Source organism: Hyperolius riggenbachi, chromosome 10 (genome assembly GCF_040937935.1).
Source record: "Hyperolius riggenbachi isolate aHypRig1 chromosome 10, aHypRig1.pri, whole genome shotgun sequence".
NCBI lineage: Eukaryota > Metazoa > Chordata > Amphibia > Anura > Hyperoliidae > Hyperolius > Hyperolius riggenbachi.
In genome coordinates, this window is record NC_090655.1 from 238,127,668 (window position 1) to 238,147,067 (window position 19,400).

At 46.4% G+C, this 19,400-nt stretch overlaps 1 protein-coding gene across 1 annotated transcript; it reads left to right on the top strand.

Annotated features, from left to right (window-relative positions):
- Positions 1–7,348: 7,348 nt before the first annotated feature.
- Positions 7,349–11,413, top strand: LOC137536968 (oocyte zinc finger protein XlCOF22-like). Its single transcript, XM_068259133.1, has 3 exons — positions 7,349–7,835; positions 9,534–9,947; positions 10,060–11,413. Exons 1-3 carry the CDS (start codon positions 7,349–7,351, stop codon positions 11,100–11,102), a joined length of 1,944 nt encoding a protein of 647 aa, XP_068115234.1. The 3' UTR covers positions 11,103–11,413.
- Positions 11,414–19,400: the final 7,987 nt, after the last annotated feature.

Here is a 19,400-nt window from a genome sequence, read left to right on the forward strand (position 1 = left end):
TATGGGGATAGCAGGCGATGCACGCACATCTCTGCTCGGAGACTGTTAGACGGCGAAACCGACGTCTAATATGCCTGTACAGCGCTGCGATCTAAGGCAGGCAGGGGGAGGGAGGGACAGGAACAAAATATAATAAAAAATACTAAAATTTAATATAAAAATAATAAAATAAATATTTGTTAAAAAAATAAAATAAACATTGGGGGAGTGATCAGAACCCACCAATAGGGAGCTCTGCTGGTGGGGAGAAAAGGGGGGGAATCACTTGTGTGCTGAGTTGTGTGGCCCTGCAGCGAGCCCTTAAAGCTGCTGTGGCCCAATTTAAGAAAAATGGCCTGGTCTTTAGGGGGTTTAACACCGCGGTCCTCAAGTGGTTAAAGGACAATTGAAATGAGAAGGATAGGGAGGCTGCCATATTTATTTCCTTTTAAGCAATACCAGTTGCTGGGCTATTTGCTGATCCTCTGCCTCTAATACTTTAAGCCATAAACCCTGAACAAGCATGCAGCAGATCAGGTGTTTCTGACATTATTGTCAGATCTGATAAGATTAGCTGCATGCTTGTTTCTGGTGTTATTCAGACACTACTGCAGCCACATAGATCAGCAGGGCTGCCAGGCAACTGGGATTGTTTAAAAGGAAATAAATGTGGCAGCCTCTATATTTTTCTCACTTCAGTTATTCTTTAAAGGGAATGTTCGAACGGGGGAAAAATAACATTGACTTACCTGGGGCTACCTCCAGCCCCTTGCAGCCGACGTGTCCCATGCTGTAGCTCCACTCTCAGGTGCCGGCCCGTGGTCCCCACTGATGCAGAGGCCAACCTCACGAGGTACTCCTCTACTGCGCCTGCGCAAGAGCCGCTGTCAATCTAGTCCATGTTATCCGGCGTGTACTGCGCAGGGGCAGAACTACTGTATCTGCGCAGTACACTCCAGACAACGTGGACGTGATTGACAACGACGCTCACACAGGCGCAGTAGAGGACGACCTTGTGAAGTCAGCCTCTGCACTGGCGGGGACCCCGGGCCGGCAGCTGTGAGCAGAGATGCTGTGAGGAACATGGCGGTTGGAGGAAGCCCCGGGTAAGTAAATGTCATTTTTCTTCCCCCACCCGGACAATCCCTTTAAAGACACAGCTGCGCTCATTACAACTGAAACAGGTGCTACTAAACTTACACTAATGGAGGATGTTCACTTACGAAATAGTTTGCATGAAAAAGATTTCATACTTGACCCTTCCACCGCAATGAGGTCATCCTGCAATGAGCACAATTGTGCCTTTACGAGACTTTGCAGCCCTCCCTATGCAGCTAGTGTCAGTCAGGTGCAGCTTGGTTTCAGATGCGCTGCCATTGAATTTCAATTAGCCCTAAAAGTTGGCCTTCATCACTGTGAGTGCTGCCAGGGAAGTGTGCTGGTTGGTTTGAAACTGCTGTTTTTTTGCGTTTCGGATAACCGGGACTCTACTATTGTTTTTTTTTAAGCAACGCATCTTAAAGAGGAACTTCAGCCTAAACAAACATACTGTCATTAAGTTACATTAGTTATGTTAATTAAAATAGATAGGTAATATAATCTCTTACCCACCCTGTTTTAAAAGAACAGGCAAATGTTTGATTTCATGATGGCAGCCATCTTTTTGGTTGAAAGGAGGTGACAGGGAGCATGAGACACAGTTCTAACTGTCCTGTGTGCTGATCACCCCTCCCAGTTGCTAGGTGTCACGGACGGTTGCGGGGCCGCAGGCGCGTCCTGTAACCGCCCGTGAAGAAAAAGCGATCACACTCGATTCCCTGCATCGATTGCGCTTCAAATCGATACAATCTGGGTTGAGTGTGTAGGGGCAGCTGAAGTCCTTTTCTTAGCAGAGAGAGAGAGCACCATCCTAAAGGCTGGATGGCTCTTTTGATATGCTAATGAGCCTGAGCCTAATCTGCCCCGGAGAGTCCCTGGCTTCAAGCTGTGCTGATGGCCCATCCATTAGGTATAAGGTGACACCTAGCTGATCTCATGTAGATGTTAATTAACCAAAAGGGTGATCAGGATGCCTAGGTGCAGCCAGGCAGGCTACAAATCTCCGGGAGGTCGTGACACCTTGCTCACTGGTAAAGATCAAAGGGAAGTCAGCTGTTAGCAGCTAGAACACATCCTGAATAAACCTGAGTCTCATAGCATAATCCATAACTTCCCAGATCTGTCATATTTCTGGGGTTCCTGAGATGGCAGCTTCGCCAAACGTGGGGGAAGTGTAGCATGAGCCCCGGTGCTGGTTCTGAGGAAGTTTCAGAACATTCTGAGGTAAGGACTGCCAGTTAGGCAGTTTGAAAATGCCCTGATGATACCACAGGGGTCCCACCCCTCATGTCTGGTATCAGGGCGCTGGGTAAATCAAGACAGACCTGAAAATGTTAATAAATCTGCCCTGACCTGTACGGTTCTGTGAGATAGAGCCCATATATGGTTAAGGCATGATTTCTGGCCCCCAGGACAAGGGGAGGGCTCATCTCATCTTCTAAGGAGGTGTATGGCTCCCCGCCCTCACTCCCTCCTACTGAATCAGGGGCATAAGAATGGCAGAGGAGCCAAACTCAGTGTCCTCCACCCTGAAAACATCTTGAACTCATCAGATGCCAGCTTGAGGATATGCTGGCATCCACCTGGTCTGAACTCTGAACTCTGATTGAAACTCAGAACTCTGTTTTCCCACAAAAAGGACATCTTTACAGGAACTAAGTATTTTTCTCCCTTCTTTTCTTTTTTATACCGGCTATTACTGTCTTAATAATTGTGATTTTAATAATTGTCTGTATATATTAATTATTTATATTGCGTGAATAAACGACTTTCTCCAAGTCATTCACTGTCCGCTACCCTGCTTATCAGCACACACAGAACTGATCCCGGGTCTCTGAAGATACGCTACTGTTTGTTTGTTGTTGGCTAGACAGAATATCGTGTGTTTAACCGTTTTATTCGCAGGATTAGTCAGTCAGTTAGTGGGCTCCACGGTCCCATGATAACCGCGGTGGTGGCAGTTTACTCTGAACCAGTGGGTGAAGTTGTAATCATCCGTGTCTCACAGGCTCCCTTCTGAGTTGTCTGCGGCTAATTCTTAACGGTTCCTGCGCATTGACTGCGACCAGAGTTCGCACGATCTGTGCGCTGGCACCGTTTAGAAGGCTAAGTGCGGTCAGCCACTAGGGCTCCTGTGACAGTGTTAGGCAGCGGGTGGGACCTGTGTTGTGCTGAAAGTATCTAAGATAGCGCTAGCGCTATCAAGAAACGAACTAATTCGTTGGTGTAGCTGGAAGGCAATATATTTTTTATATATACAGAGAGACTGTGTAGCCAGTACCCCTCCCCAAAAGTTTTATTTTATTTGGCATGGAAATGTCCGGGAACTACCAGAACATGTGCCTAGCAGACCTGGAAAATCTTTGCGAAGAGAGGGGCATTGGCATCCTCCGCAAGAACAAACGGGACCTGATAGCAGACTTGTCCAGATGGGATGCCCAGCAACTGCGGGAGCCGGGAGTGTCCGCTGAAGTGGATACCAGCCCATCTGACAGTCTAGGGGAACCAGAGACTGAGACTCCTGACCGTACAGAGGTTGTGCATCCTGAGGGCCCTGCATCAACAGTTACGCAGGAGAATGTCAGTGTGGACCCCAACCCCAGAGTTTCTGACAGTACTCGCCCGGAACTGGCCAGTACTGGACTGTCCATGGGTGCTGACCCGGTAATGCAGCAGGCATTACAAAAGCTGATGGAGACTGACCTGGACAAGTACCTGCAGTACATGGTGGAGCAAAAGCGAGAGGCACGAGAGGAACGGGAGCGCCAATCTGCAGAACGCAAAGCTGCTGCTGCTGCTGAACGCCACGCGGAGAGGGATGCCGCTGAGCGAGAACGGGAGCGCCAACGACAGCATGAGCTAAACATGGCAAAAGTGCAACAGGCCAGCCAGAGTTCACCGCCCAGCCTCCCTGCTGAAGGAGCTGCACCACCCGTAAGTGCAAAATTTAAATTTGCTAATATTGAAAAAGACACAGACATTGACTTGTTTTTGCGGTCTTTTGAAAAAGCATGCCGTCAGTATCGTCTGTCCCAAGACCAGTGGGCCAGACATCTGACACCTTTGCTGCGCTACAAAGCGCTTGATGCCTTCGCAGAATTGCCTGCGGAGAAGGATAATGATTATGCTGCTATAAAAGACGCTATCATTACTAAGTACCAGCTGACGCCAGAAGCCTATCGGAAAAAGTTCAGGGCCTGGCAGAAAAAGCCTTCGGATTCGTACCGAGATGTGGCCAGCAGCTTGCTCACCACACTCCGCCAGTGGACTCTAGGCCTCACCAAAGGGTCTTATGGCGTCCTGGAGGACTTGATAGTCCTCGAACAATTTCTGAACATTTGCCCTGCTGATGTACGACAGTTTGTGTTAGAACGCAGGCCGGCTTCAGCCACTGTCGCTGCAGACCTTGCTGAGACTTTTGCAACTACCCGGGTGGCTGATACCCGCAGAACTGTCCCATCCAGCTGGAGACGGTTGCGGGGCCGCAGGCGCGTCCTGTAACCGCCCGTGAAGAAAAAGCGATCGCACTCGATTCCCTGCATCGATTGCGCTTCAAATCGATACAATCTGGGTTGAGTGTGTAGGGGCAGCTGAAGTCCTTTTCTTAGCAGAGAGAGAGAGCACCATCCTAAAGGCTGGATGGCTCTTTTGATATGCTAATGAGCCTGAGCCTAATCTGCCCCGGAGAGTCCCTGGCTTCAAGCTGTGCTGATGGCCCATCCATCAGGTATAAGGTGACACCTAGCTGATCTCATGTAGATGTTAATTAACCAAAAGGGTGATCAGGATGCCTAGGTGCAGCCAGGCAGGCTACAAATCTCCGGGAGGTCGTGACACCTTGCTCACTGGTAAAGATCAAAGGGAAGTCAGCTGTTAGCAGCTAGAACACATCCTGAATAAACCTGAGTCTCATAGCATAATCCATAACTTCCCAGATCGGTCATATTTCTGGGGTTCCTGAGATGGCAGCTTCGCCAAACGTGGGGGAGGTGTAGCATGAGCCCCGGTGCTGGTTCTGAGGAAGTTTCAGAACATTCTGAGGTAAGGACTGCCAGTTAGGCAGTTTGAAAATGCCCTGATGATACCACAGGGGTCCCACCCCTCATGTCTGGTATCAGGGCGCTGGGTAAATCAAGACAGACCTGAAAATGTTAATAAATCTGCCCTGACCTGTACGGTTCTGTGAGATAGAGCCCATATATGGTTAAGGCATGATTTCTGGCCCCCAGGACAAGGGGAGGGCTCATCTCATCTTCTAAGGGGGTGTATGGCTCCCCGCCCTCACTCCCTCCTACTGAATCAGGGGCATAAGAATGGCAGAGGAGCCAAACTCAGTGTCCTCCACCCTGAAAACATCTTGAACTCATCAGATGCCAGCTTGAGGATATGCTGGCATCCACCTGGTCTGAACTCTGAACTCTGATTGAAACTCAGAACTCTGTTTTCCCACAAAAAGGACATCTTTACAGGAACTAAGTATTTTTCTCCCTTCTTTTATTTTTTATACCAGCTATTACTGTCTTAATAATTGTGATTTTAATAATTGTCTGTATATATTAATTATTTATATTGCGTGAATAAACGACTTTCTCCAAGTCATTCACTGTCCGCTACCCTGCTTATCAGCACACACAGAACTGATCCCGGGTCTCTGAAGATACGCTACTGTTTGTTTGTTGTTGGCTAGACAGAATATCGTGTGTTTAACCGTTTTATTCGCAGGATTAGTCAGTCAGTTAGTGGGCTCCACGGTCCCATGATAACCGCGGTGGTGGCAGTTTACTCTGAACCAGTGGGTGAAGTTGTAATCATCCGTGTCTCACAGGCTCCCTTCTGAGTTGTCTGCGGCTAATTCTTAACGGTTCCTGCGCATTGACTGCGACCAGAGTTCGCACGATCTGTGCGCTGGCACCGTTTAGAAGGCTAAGTGCGGTCAGCCACTAGGGCTCCTGTGACACTAGGCAACATAGGAAATCCCATCATGCTTTGTACAGCATCAGGGAAAAAAGCCTGGGCAGTTTTCTTTGATGGGTGGAGCTTAGCTAAAAATGCAGCTAAAAATGATGCTTTGGCAAGAAAAACAAAGTTCTGATGCTGTGAAACTGTTCAAGAAACACAAAGCCTTTTCAGTTCTGCTGAGTAAATTTTTAGTCCGGAGGTTCACTTTAATGCTCCAGGGTGGGCTACTGAGTGCCTTCTGTGGCTTCAGCTCTTAGGCACCTTGGGCTTAATTCAGTGGTTAACCACTTCAGGACTACAGGCTTACACCCCCCTAGTGACCAGACCATTTTTCACAACACAGGGCTGTGCAGCTTTGTCAGGTTGCTGCATAGCCATACAACTCATCTAACAGATGACTCTTACCTCCTTTTATTGTCCTTAATAGGACATTCTGGACATTCTTTTGGAGGTGTCTGATCGCTCCTGCCATCGTTTGTTTCTTGTTTTATTAGGCTTACAATGCCTGACTTTCCCTCCCCCTTCCTTGTCCTGAATTGACTAGGACGGCTATCCGTCCTCTTCTCCGCCTCTCATAGGCATCAGCCTATGAGAGGGCTTTGATTGGCAGCCACTCCGAGGGACAGCCAAGTGTCCTTTGTACAGTGCTGAACTAGACAGCAGCGCTGTACCGATGTAAACAAAGGGGATTTCTTTCCCCTTTCATTTACTAATGGCCTGCTAGCCGCAATCGCAGCTGTTAGGCTGATCATGGAGCGGAGCATGCTCGCGCTCTTTCCCTGCTAAACTACAGCTCCAGGACTTGATGCCAAACGGCGTTAGGCGGTCCTGGGGCTGTCACCTTCATAACACCTATTGGCGTAGCATGCAGCCTTGAATTTAGGTTGTGCTGCTATCATGGAGCTCACGCTACTATAGCAGTGTGGCTTCATGAATCAAGCCCATTGAGTCAGACGGAAGAAAAGCACTATGAAAGTGTTCACATTTCATCTAACACAATACATTTATTGGTGTACACAATATCTATGCTCCTTCCTTTTATTATTGCTATTACTACTATTACACACACCCCATACACCCCCCCCCACACACACACACACACACACACTGGAATGTCCAAAAATTTTGAAATAATATCATCTTGGTTATTATTTTGGGAGTTTAGGGTGAAGAAGTGGGAACCTTGAGAAAGAATGAAGAAGAATATGTGAAGATGGCACAAGAGGCTGCAGAGGAAGATGAGGTGATGACAATAAAAGAATAAGAGGAGATACATGAAAGGGGGAGGCAGCAATCTATTGGGGAAGGTAACATGATGATGTCCACCATAAAAGAGCAAGAGGAGATGTGTGTAAGGAGTGATCAGCTGACTATGGAGGAGGATGACATGATGAGGACAATTAAAAAGGAAGAAGAGACTTATTTGAAAAGTGATCAGAAGACCACAACAGAAGGTGAAATGATGGAGGCAATTAAAGAGGAAGATGAAGAGGCTTATGAGAAGAGTGATGAGCAGTCTATGCAGAAGGGTGACATGATGAGGACAATTAAAGGGGAGGAAGAAGAGATGTATGAGAGGAGTGATCAGCAGTCTACAGAGGAAGGGCAGATGAGGACCATTAAACAAGAAGAAGAGACGTATGTGATGGGTTATCAGCAGTCTATAGAAGAGGGTAAAATGATGAGGACAATTAAAGAGGAAGAAGAGGAAATATATGTGAGGAGTGATCAGCAGTCTATGGAGGAGGGTGACACGATGGGGACAAGTAAAGAGGAATGCCCCACAGATATCAGCACAGGTAATTTGTAAATATTTTCTTATGCTTTAACGTTACCTCTTCTGGAGGAAAGCTATTGAAATCTACACCCTGTTAGCAGGCTTTTATCCCTGCCAGAGCATAAATATCAATAGTCTGGCTCTGTGCGGTTCCATTCCGAACATGCTTCCATTGCTGCTAAGCTCAGCTGCCCGAAGACTCGTAAGCTCCATGCACCAGTCGTATTCCAGCCAACCCCAGTGATCACTGAGACACATGCTATCTACACACCAGGCAATTTCTCATAATATCGAACCTATAATTCTGACGTATCCAAATTGCTCCTGATCGATAAAGGGACTGATTTTGTGTAGTAGTGATCTGAGACCTGTCAGAAATTATCGATTTGACAGGAAATTGCATGGCGTGTACCTAGCATAAGGGGCCGGAGCAGCGCAGTCCAGAAGAAGTTAAAGTTTATCTGAAGGTTGAATAAAAAAAACAAAATAGATCAGTAGAGGGAAGAAAAGCTGCCACTGACTTCCCCAGGAAGCCGTCTGCTGGACGTTGGTCACTCTCTTCTTAATATTCAGGACCCTTGTCTCCTTGTGCAGCAGTGGAATACCTGCTGGGGTCCATATGAAATGAGGATCATCTACCCGTAGCGCTTGGTCTTTGCTTGGGTTGGTGATTGTTGTGCTTGTTTAAGTGTCCTGAGGCGACAAAAAAAACCTAAGAAGCATATGTATGGAAGAAAGCGGCTGGGCACATCCAGAGTAATAAACGCCACTTTATTAGAAAAATTGTTTAAAAATCAGGTAGCAGTACATGACACACACTATAAGGTGAGAGAGCATGTGCAAGCAGGTACAAAGTCGACAGCTGTTTCGCACCCTGGCACTGTTTTGCACCCTCACATGGGGTGCTTCATCAGGTCCTCATGAAGCACCCCATGTGAGGGTGCAAAACGGCTGTCGACTTTGTACCTGCTTGCACACGCTCTCTCTCCTTGTAGTTTGTGCCATGTACTGCTGCCTGATTTTTAAAAAGTTTTCTAATAAAGTGGCGTTGTTTTACTCTGAATGTGCCCAGCCGCTTTCTTCTATTCATATGCTACAGTGGACTTATTTTGGGCTTGGAGCACTTCAGTGGAGTTTGTCAGTGGGTCCTGTGCACCTCATCTGCCTAACTACCAAAATACCTAAGTAGAAGCAAGCCTCTGGATCCTGAGGCTTCCCATGTTCTCTTAGCCCCCCACCATTGCCATGCGGGAACCCCCCAAAAGTGATCAGACTAGAGCCTGTCGGATTTGTGATCGCGACTGTCCTTCATGCACGAGCGCACCCGCTACAGTACCAGAGTATGGCCTCGGCTGTGAGGACCATGGCTGCGAACTTTGAGAGAGTCCTGGGCAGTGGTGGTATTGGCAAGGAGGAAACAGGAAGCCTCTGGAGGGTCCAGGGACTTTCCTCTACCTAGATTAGTATATTTTTGCCCAAAGTTCGCCTTGGGCAAAAAGATTTGATTTTTTTTCGAACTGAAAAATATTATTGTTGTGGTATTTTAGGCATACAGTCCTTGTTATATTACCAAGTGTTCCATTAGGGCAAAGTGGATTGCCCTGTGAAGGACAATTTTGTGTCAAAAAGGAGTGTTTTCCCAAACTAAGTATAATATCATATTGACTGTAGAACACAAAACTGTAACATGCGTATAACCATAACATTTTCCTTCCAGCAGGGAGACACGATGTCGGGAAGAAGTCAGAAGGACAATCTATGTCACATCCAGGTGATACTGAAGAAGATAGTGGTGTTACTCAGTGTGTGCTCGTCACTCAAAATGCCCTTCACAGCAGTTACACTTCAGATAGGGGAGCAGCTCCCTCTAGTGGTGAACAGTCTGAGATATCACAAACTGTCACCTTAGATATCCATCCACCGCATCACAGAGACAATACAGCAACAGATCTGTCTAATCTGGAGGGATCTTCTTGTGATACATCACATCTCGCCACACATAGAGAAAATAAGATGTTCTCTTGTCCTGAATGTGGGAAATGTTATAAGACTAAAGCAGCTCTTGCTTCACACCAGAGGGTGCACTTACCCAAGCAGCCATTTTCATGTTCAGAGTGTGGGAAATGTTTTAAAGGTAGGTTAAATCTTGCTGAACACCAGAGAATCCACTCTGGTGAGAGGCCCTTTTCTTGTTCTGAGTGTGGGAAATCATTCAAAACCAAATCTTACCTTAAATTGCACAAGAGATTTCATATCGATGAACGACCCTATGCTTGTTCTGAGTGTGAGAAATCATTCAAACTCAACGCTTCGTATTCACAAGAGACTTCACTCCACAAAGACACCCTGCCTTTGTTCCGACTGTGGGAAACCAGAGGAAGCTCATAGTAGGGAAAAGCCTTTTACATGTTCCGGAAGCAATCAATGTTCTGTTTTTAAGAAACACAAGAGAATGTTTACATGTGCAGAGTGTGGGAAAAGTAACTCTAGTAAATGCCAACTCCGTGAACATGGAAAAATTCACACGGACGAGCGTCCTTTTCAATGTCTGGAGTGTGGGAAAGGCTTCCATGCTAAAGCAAAGCTTTCCAGGCACCAGCAAACCCACACTGGTGAACGTTCTTTTACTTGTTCAGAGTGTGGGAAAGGTTTCATTGATAAATCAAAGCTGCACAGGCACCAGAAAATTCACACAGGCGAGTGTCCTTATTTCTGTTCCGAATGTGGGAATGGATTTAATTCCAAAGACAACTTTGTTACACACCAGAGGAACCACACAGGGGAACATAGGTTTCGTTGTTCAGAGTGTGGGAAAACTTTCTGCCTGAGAGGTGATTTTCTTACTCACCAGAGATATCACACAGGCGAACGGCCGTTTTCCTGTTCAGAGTGTGGGAAAGGATTTTCTAGTAAAAGTAATTGTACTGCCCATATGAAAGTACACAAGGGTGAGTTTAGGTATTCCTGTCCAGAGTGTGGGAAAGGGTATGCGTTCAAGAAAAAACTGCTTATACACCAGAGAACTCACACAGGTGAGCGTCCTTATTCTTGTTCAGAGTGTGGGAAAGATTTTACTGATGAAAGAGTCCTTATTATTCACCAGAGAACTCACACGGGCGAGCGCCTGTATTGCTGCTCAGAATGTGGCAAACGTTTCGTTTATAATGGAAGTTTAATTGGACACCTGAGAAGTCACAGTGATGAGCGGCAGTTTTCCTGTTCAGAGTGTGGGAAAACTTTCAAACATTTAGCAGGTTTAAGGTACCATAGGAAAACACAGAAACACTGATGAGAAATGTGGAGGAATTTCATTGGATGAATTGTGTTTTGTAATTTATTTATTTTGATTTGTTATAAAGCTGAGGGTCAGCCCCGGGAAAAGTGATGTTTCGGTTATCATAAAGATGATTGTAAGCACAGATAAAACAAAACTTATATTCATTTACTGATATATGGAACCATTTAAGCAGCTTTCCGGTAAGCTGCACATCCCTATAAGATAAAGTCTATAAATATAGCAGTCGGGGTTGCACTGTGTCAGTGATACTCACCGCCTGTATGGTGGCCTCTTACCAACTGTGTTGGACCTTAAAGAGGAACCGTAATGATATATAGTAGAACATATTCTGGATACCCATTTTTATGTGTTGAGTGATGAGTTCAGCATCAGAAACAGTTCCATATCCTATATTGCTGTAAATTGGTATGTAACTCCGCCTTCCCAGTGATGTCATAGCCTAGGCCAGTGATGGCGAACCTTTTGGAGATGGGTGCCCAAACTGCAACCCAAAATCTACCTATTTATCGTAAAGTGTCAACATGGCAAGTTTAGGCCACTTTCACGGGACAGCATAGATAGCAAGATGACCTCCCCAGTATAGGTAGCCAGATAACCCCCCCCCCCCCCCCCCAGTATTAGTAGCCAGATGACCACCCCCAGTAATAGTAGCCACATGCCTCCACCCCCAGTATAGGTAGCCACATACCCCCACCCCCAGTATAGGTAGCCAGTTGCCCCCCCTAACCCCCCCGAAGTATCAGTAGCCAGATGACCACCCCCCAGTAATAGAATCCAGATGCCCCCACCCCCAGTATAGGTAGCCAAATGACCTCACCCCCACTATAGTTGGCAAGATTATATCTACCTAGTATAGGTAGCAAGATGACACCCATCCCAGCATAGGTAGTCAGATGAACTCCTCCTAAGCTATCTGTAATTGCCATCCCTCCTAAGCCTTGGACATGAGACATGGAGTTGCTGCAATCTCAAACCAGAGCATATACACTTGTGCATTTAAATATTTATTTAATGTACACCTAAGGGTTTTGCAACCCCGGTGGGCGCATGCACAGTCCATCCACACGTCCTGCCTGTCTGAGTGTAGCAGCCATCACTGGGAGCATCGTGGGCATGCGCAGTGACGACTATAATACAAACTGTGCATGCACAAGACGCTCACGGACATCGTGCAATACACGATGGCGCATTGAGTGTGCAGGTGCCACTGTCCCTGGCCACAGCTATGCAAGGGTCTACAGCAGCAAAATGGGGCGGACATGCAATAAGAAGCCTGAAGAGGTCTGAAGAGCTTATAGATCATCTAGGTAAGTATATCTTCTAATTTTTAAGGTACACTTTAAGGTCCTACACAGCCAGTAAGAGGCTTTAGTGTGGGCGATCGGTGACAGAGTTACTGTGAAAGCAAAATGAGCCAGTGTGCTTTTGTGTATCTATAGAGGTTTTGGTGGTGGGTGGAGTCTGGTGTGTGGAGTCACTTTCACAAGGGAACATGATTATATTTTTGTCAGGAGGGTCAGCCACAGAGCAGAGAAGGGATTTTTCAGCTGGAGGTCCAAATCTATGACAAATTATTATTTCCCATCGCCCCAGCATGAGGTCTGGTGATAGGGGAGAGTTGGGGCTTATTTCACACAGTTGTGATATGTTTACGTTATGCCTTTTGAGTGAAAATCTTTTGATGATGGAATATTGCTGCTGTATTCAATAAAGCAGGATGCATCTCCTTCACTGAGTGTTTTTTCTGTCTTATATTTGTCTATATATTTCTGTCTATATATTTATTTCTGTAATATATTCATTACTTCCACATGAATTAGGATTGGATGGTAATCAGTGTAAAGGACTCCGGGCCCAGCACTGCATGTAAACAATAGAACTGACTGATTTTAACATAATTTTTTATTGAATTATATGTTCTCATACATACAAGTCATACACGCCTCAGCTCTCTACAGTCAAGCGAACACAACCTGAGTGATCTAGTCTAAGTCCGAACATCGAGCAGTCGTATCTTATCTGACTTTAAACATCAGGTCCTGTTCGTTAGCATCTTGCTGAGTGACACAAATTAAATGTAGCCCTATGTACATATTGTATATTGAATTAAATCCATTCAAGCAAGGAGTTTTGAATTGGAGAGTGTGGACCTGGAAGACGACTGCATGTGATGTCATATCCTCCTCCCTCAGCTGTTTTTATCCTGTGGGAGTTTCCCACACTTCAGTGTGCTCACTAATTTCCATACTGTGGACCTCTCCACCACCACCACCCTGAAGAAGGTATCCTCCTGCCTCTCAGCTATCTCATTCTATCTGGATGTCTGCCAGGTTCCTAAAGTTAAACCAGTCTCACCCCCCACGGACATCTGTCACTGTCAACGGCACAATCACACAAGCCTGCTGCCTGGGTGTCACCCTGGACTCAGCCCTCTCCCTTCACCTGCAACATCAAAACCATTGCTGGGCCTGAAATTTCCATTTACGCAACATCTCCAAGATCCGGCCTTTCCGGGCCCCAGACACTGCCAAACTCCTTGTCCATGCCCTCATCATCTCCTGCCTGAACTATTGCAACACCCTCCTGTCTGGCCTTCCTAAGAACAACATCGCCTCCCTACATAATGAATGCAGCAGCCCGACTAATTTACTCCCACCACTCTGTCTCCACTACTTCCCTATCCAAATCTCTTCACTGGCTTCCAATTCGCTTCAGAATCAGCTTCAAGATTCTATGTTTGGCCTACAAATCTATACACAAGTCCTGCCCGACCTACATCTCTGACCTGGTCAACAGAAACATAGCTGACTGCCCACTTCGCTCCTCCAACAACCCCCTCCTAAAACCTCCACACATGTTGCACTCTCATGTAGAGATGGGGCGAACCTCCGATTTTAGGTTCACGAACGTTCGGTTTGCATGAACTTTCGCAAACCGCCATAGAGTTCAATGGGGAGGCGAACTTGAAAAATTAGACAAAATTATGCTGGCCAGAAAAGTAATGGAAAAGATGTTTCAAAGCATCAAACACCTGGAGGGAGACATTGTTGACTGGGATAGACATCATAAGTCCTGAAAAAAAAATTGGTTTTCACACAAAGCAGTGTGTTAAGGGCAGAAATCCCATTCAATGCTAAATTGCAGGCCTACACTAATATATGTGTATATACATCAATCAGGGAGTGTAATCCTCCCCCTCCAGAGGAGGATCTTGTCTTCCAGGGATTTGTAGGATGTCAAAAGCCCGACTAATCTTACATACCTTGGCCAGGAATCAAACCCAGGTCAACTGCTTGGAGGGCAGCTATGCTCACCACTATACTACGACACTACAGGCTGAAGCCAGCCCAGCTGGCCTGGGAAGGATAAAAAGCTAGGTGGCCATGCAACCATTGCGGCTAACCTAAAGCTTACTTGTGTCTTACAACACATTGGGCTTGATTCAGAAAAGGGTGCTAAGTGTTAGCACGCCAGTGAAAAGCCACTTTGCATGTGCTAACATGCTTTGCACGTGCTAAGTAGTTAGCACATGCAAACTACTTAGCACCGTAGTTAGCACATGTAAACTACTTAGCACCGTAGTTAGCACATGTAAACTACTTAGCACCGTAGTTAGCACATGTAAACTACTTAGCACCCTAGTTTAAAAAAAAAATATCAGTGTTTATTCAACAAAGAAAAGGAACATATGACAGAATATGCGGTGTAGCAGTGCACCTCCTAACTTTTCCAACAGTAGCTTCAGCATCAATTATCACTGTGGAAGATGAGAGGTATTGTTAACAATAATATAATGATCGTCACATACTATATAGAGCTCAGATTGAATTTAAATTTCCAAATATTCTATATTTTACAAGATCATAATTAGCAAGACCAGTGGTATCTAACCATGGAGCTCAGCACCCTAGTTAGCACGGTGCTAAGTAGTAGTCTGCATGTCCTAACTATGGTGCTAAGTAGTTTGCATGTGCTAACTACGATGCTAAGTTTGCATGTGCTAACTACGGTGCTAAGTAGTTTGTATGTGCTAACTACTTAGCACCCTAGTTAGCACGCCCAAAGCCTTTAGGCGTGCTAACTGGGTTAGCACCGTTTACTGAATCGAGCCCATTGGCTTAAGACTTTACCAAAACCAATGCTCCAGTATGGGGAAGCTTCTCTGTTTGCTGTTTTTGTTTTTTAAGTGTGGTGTCACAGTTCACTCATCTCTTCAACTACAAGAAAGGCCCAGGAGTAGTCTTAGCTACCCCCGCGGCCCCCCGGTTGTGTGGGGGCAATGGGAAGCCTCCTCGTGGCGCCCCTGGATAGTGCTATGTAGCATGAACTAATTCCTGCAGGGCGATGGTTTTGCGGTTTTGGTTTTTGACCCTGCATATTTAGGGGGCAATGGGAAGCCTCCTCGTGGCGCCCCTGGATAGTGCTAATGTAGCATGAACTAATTCCCGCAGGGCGATTGTTTTGCGGTTTTGGTTTTTGACCCTGCATATTTAGGCATGCGAAAGCAAATGCATATTTGCATGAGCAATGTCTCGTGATTAGCCAATAGGCCAAATTTGCAAAGCCAGATTTGTCAGGTTCACTTGGTTGATGCATACATTTCCTCTCTGGTGTAATTAGCATTGCATTTTCTTTCCTTTGGAGGCAAGTGGTGAATGGCTTGTTTTAGGAGGTGAGAGCCCTGGAGCAGGCTGTTTGCACCTGTCCTCCCCTTATGTGTCGCGCCCAGGTCATGCGCATGTAGCAGAACGCAATGGACGTTAAGGTAAGTGCCTGTTTTTAATCTTGGGAGGTGTGTGCGGGCGGCTCTTCCCGGCGCTGGCCACGCTGGGGAGATCGCCTGCACCCCCCAGCCTCCCCCTCCGGGGTGCCGCTGTGTGGGTTCCAGGTGGTGAGAGAGCCTGGGACCCCCGCGGCCCCCCGGTAGTATGGGGGCATTGGGAAGCCTCCTCGTGGCGCCCCTGGATAGTGCTAATGTAGCATGAACTAATTCCAGCAGGGCGATTGTTTTGCGGTTTTGGTTTTTGACCCTGCATATTTAGGCATGCGAAAGCAAATGCATATTGGCATGAGCAATGTCTCGTGATTAGCCAATAGGCCAAATTTGCAAAGCCAGATTTGTCAGGTTCACTTGGTTGATGCACACATTTTCTCTCTGGTGTAATTAGTAGTCTTAGCTACCGTAATATCTATGTTACGACAGGGCCCTTATTACACTTTCTCTTACAGGGCTATGGAAACCGTTCCTGTAGAACTCTCTCCCACTGCCCATCAGGCTTGCCCCCTCCTTCAACACCTTCAAAAAAGTACTCAAAACTCTGCTCTTAATGGAGGGCTACCCCACCTCACCTTGATTCTGGCGTAACTCTCTCTGCCAAGAACCTCTCAATGCACCCACCCTCCTTCATGTCACCACCCCTCCCTCTAGATTGTGAGCCTTTGGCAGGGCCCTCAACCCCTTTGTGTATCATACTTGATTGTACACCCTACCCAGAATATGTGAACTTGTATTATTAGCATTACAACTACAGTGTATGTTCTGGCATTGTATTACTACCTGTATTGTGTTGTGTATCTTATTGCTTATTACCTGTATTGTTGTATCTAGTGTCTGTTACCTGTATTGTGCTGTCAGTCACCCCTGTTATCATTGTCTGTAATCCTATGTATTGTACAGCACTGCATAATATGTTGGCGCTGTATAAATCCAATAAATAATAATAATCTATACATTCCTCCTCCTTACATCACACTGATAGTAAAGGTGGCCATACATCTCTCCACTTGGTAGCCGATTGACCATCCAATTCAATAATTATCGAATCGGATAAAAATCGTTGCCACCAAGTGCATGCCCGATTGACGATGCAACCAATTTCAGGCCAACATTGGTTGAATGTTTGTTCCCCCTGTCTGTGCATTTATACATTACCTTTCCTGTGTTCCACCACCGTGTGGTGCCCGTCTGCGGTGCCAGCGGCGTGTATACTGCTAATGGATGCGCAGGGGATTTGGAAGACGGATGGGCACTGTGCGATGGGCAACACAAGACAGCTAATGTATAAATGCACACACGGGGCGAACATTTATACACTAGGAGGGCAGCGGTGGACTTGGGAAATTCTCAAAAGAGTTCATGCTGAATCGGCCTGTGGTTTATGGGCCACAGGCTCAATTTTTTTTGTACAAGCAATTTTTATCAAAAGAACAAGAAAATCACGTTTGGTTGAATCATGAATGCTCCAGGATGGCCTACTAAGTGCTTCTGTGGCTGTAGCACTGAAGCACTTTGGGTTTGATTCATCAAAGTGCGCTAATATTGCTATGCCTAAGCGAGCGGTAATATTACAAAGTGTGTGGTAACATTAACATAGTATACAAGCATAGCACAACAGCGGTACAGTAGAGTGGCCGCTATAAGGTAACGAGCACGTTAGCGGGCGCACCACTGGGGTACACTACAGGAATCTACCACTACCACACGCTTAGTAACGAGCATGTTAGCGGGCGCACCACTGGGGTACACTACAGGAATCTACCACTACCACCCGCTTAGTAATATTATCGCACGCTATGTTTGCATGGTAATATTAGCACACTTTGAATCAACCGCTTTGTGTCCAGAGAAAAGCTCAGAGTAACTGTTCACATTTCATTTATAACACTAATTACTAATTACCACCACCTCTCCTTTCAAATACAATTATCGTTGTATTACAATATCTATGCTCAGTTCTGTTATTGTATACAATATCTACCTGTATGCTCATTCCTATTGTCGTGGTATACAATATCTATGCTCATTCCTTTTATTGTATACAATCCTTACTAATAAAACCCCTGTGTCCATGCGTGTTCCTGTCTCTGTGTCCTTGGGTCCGTGCTTTTAGCTACTGCGCATGTGCACAGTAAGGACCTGGACAGCCATTGAGACAGGAGGACGGGGCCAGTGAGCCGGGCGGAAGACGTGAGGACAGGTGTGCACGCGCGCACGAGCAGTGCGCACTTAAAAAACAGCCCTACAGCCGTTTTTAAATGGGTAAGCTAGACTGGAAACTGAGAAAGTGTGAGGATTGTCTTCCCAGAACTCAGCTTTTGGGTATTCACCCCTCTCATAAATGGTAGACCTGCTAATCAAATGCCATTATCGAACTATGAAGTTACATTAGGCTCCATTCACTAATGCGTGATAACTGCTATCACAGCAAACGGTTTCATGTGAAAAGCATCACTTCACGTGATAAATGAACATTTGCGCGTGATAACTGCTGTGATAGCAGTTATCACGCATTAGTGAATGGAGACCATTACATGATCATTTCTAAGTTATAGAGTGCATACATCGCCTAACATACCCAATAAGTGAGGTGGAGATATAGGGGTTGATTCACTAAGCCGTGCTAACGCATAGCACGGCCGTTAACACGCTTTATCAAAGTTAACACGCCTTATCACAGTAGCATAGTGAGTGCCACAAACTTATGCCTGGTAATTGCCAATGACAAGAGCTCCACTCGTCTTGCCCTGAGCCCGTAGCGCTCACTATGCTACTCTGATAAGGCGTGTTAACTTTGGTAAGGCGTGTTATCTCTGATAAGGCGTGTTAACGGCCATGCTATGCGTTAGCACAATTTAGTGAATTAACCCCAAATATTGCACTACAACTTTCCCTGGTGTGTAGTGGTCCCCTTTCCACCCCTATACAGTGTTCCCTCTAGTGGCCCCCTTTCCACCCCTATACAGTGTTCCCTCTAGTGGCCCCCTTTCCACCCCTATACAGTGTTCCCTCTAGTGGCCCCCTTTCCTCCCCTATACAGTGTTCCTTCTAGTGGCCCCTTTCCACCCCTATACAGTGTTCCCTCTAGTGTCCCCCTTTCCACCCTTATACAGTGTTCCCTCTAGTGGCCCCCTTTCCACCCTTATACAGTGTTCCCTCTAGTGGCCCCCTTTCCACCCCTATACAGTGTTCCCTCTAGTGGCCCCCTTTCCTCCCCTATACAGTGTTCCCTCTAGTGGCCCCCTTTCCACCCCTATACAGTGTTCCCTCTAGTGGCCCCCTTTCCACCCCTATACAGTGTTCCCTCTAGTGGCCCCCTTTCCACCCCTATACAGTGTTCCCTCTAGTGGCCCCCTTTCCACCCCTATACAGTGTTCCCTCTAGTGGTCCTCCTTTACTTCCCTATACAGTGTTCCCTCTAGTGGTCCCCCTTTCCTCCCCTATACAGTGTTCCCTCTAGTGGTCCTCCTTTCCTCCCCTATACAGCCATGTGGAGCCCCCCCCCCCATCAG

What these genes read in the sequence shown, in the direction of transcription:
- LOC137536968 (XM_068259133.1), top strand. Translation starts at nt 7,349, where the DNA reads ATGATGATGTCCACCATAAAAGAGCAAGAGGAGATGTGTGTAAGGAGT. An exon ending in CCCCACAGATATCAGCACAG is followed by an intron (nt 7,836 to 9,533) that starts GTAATTTGTAAA and finishes TCCTTCCAGCAG; the next exon opens with GGAGACACGATGTCGGGAAG. An exon ending in GTGTGGGAAATGTTTTAAAG is followed by an intron (nt 9,948 to 10,059) that starts GTAGGTTAAATC and finishes ATTGCACAAGAG; the next exon opens with ATTTCATATCGATGAACGAC.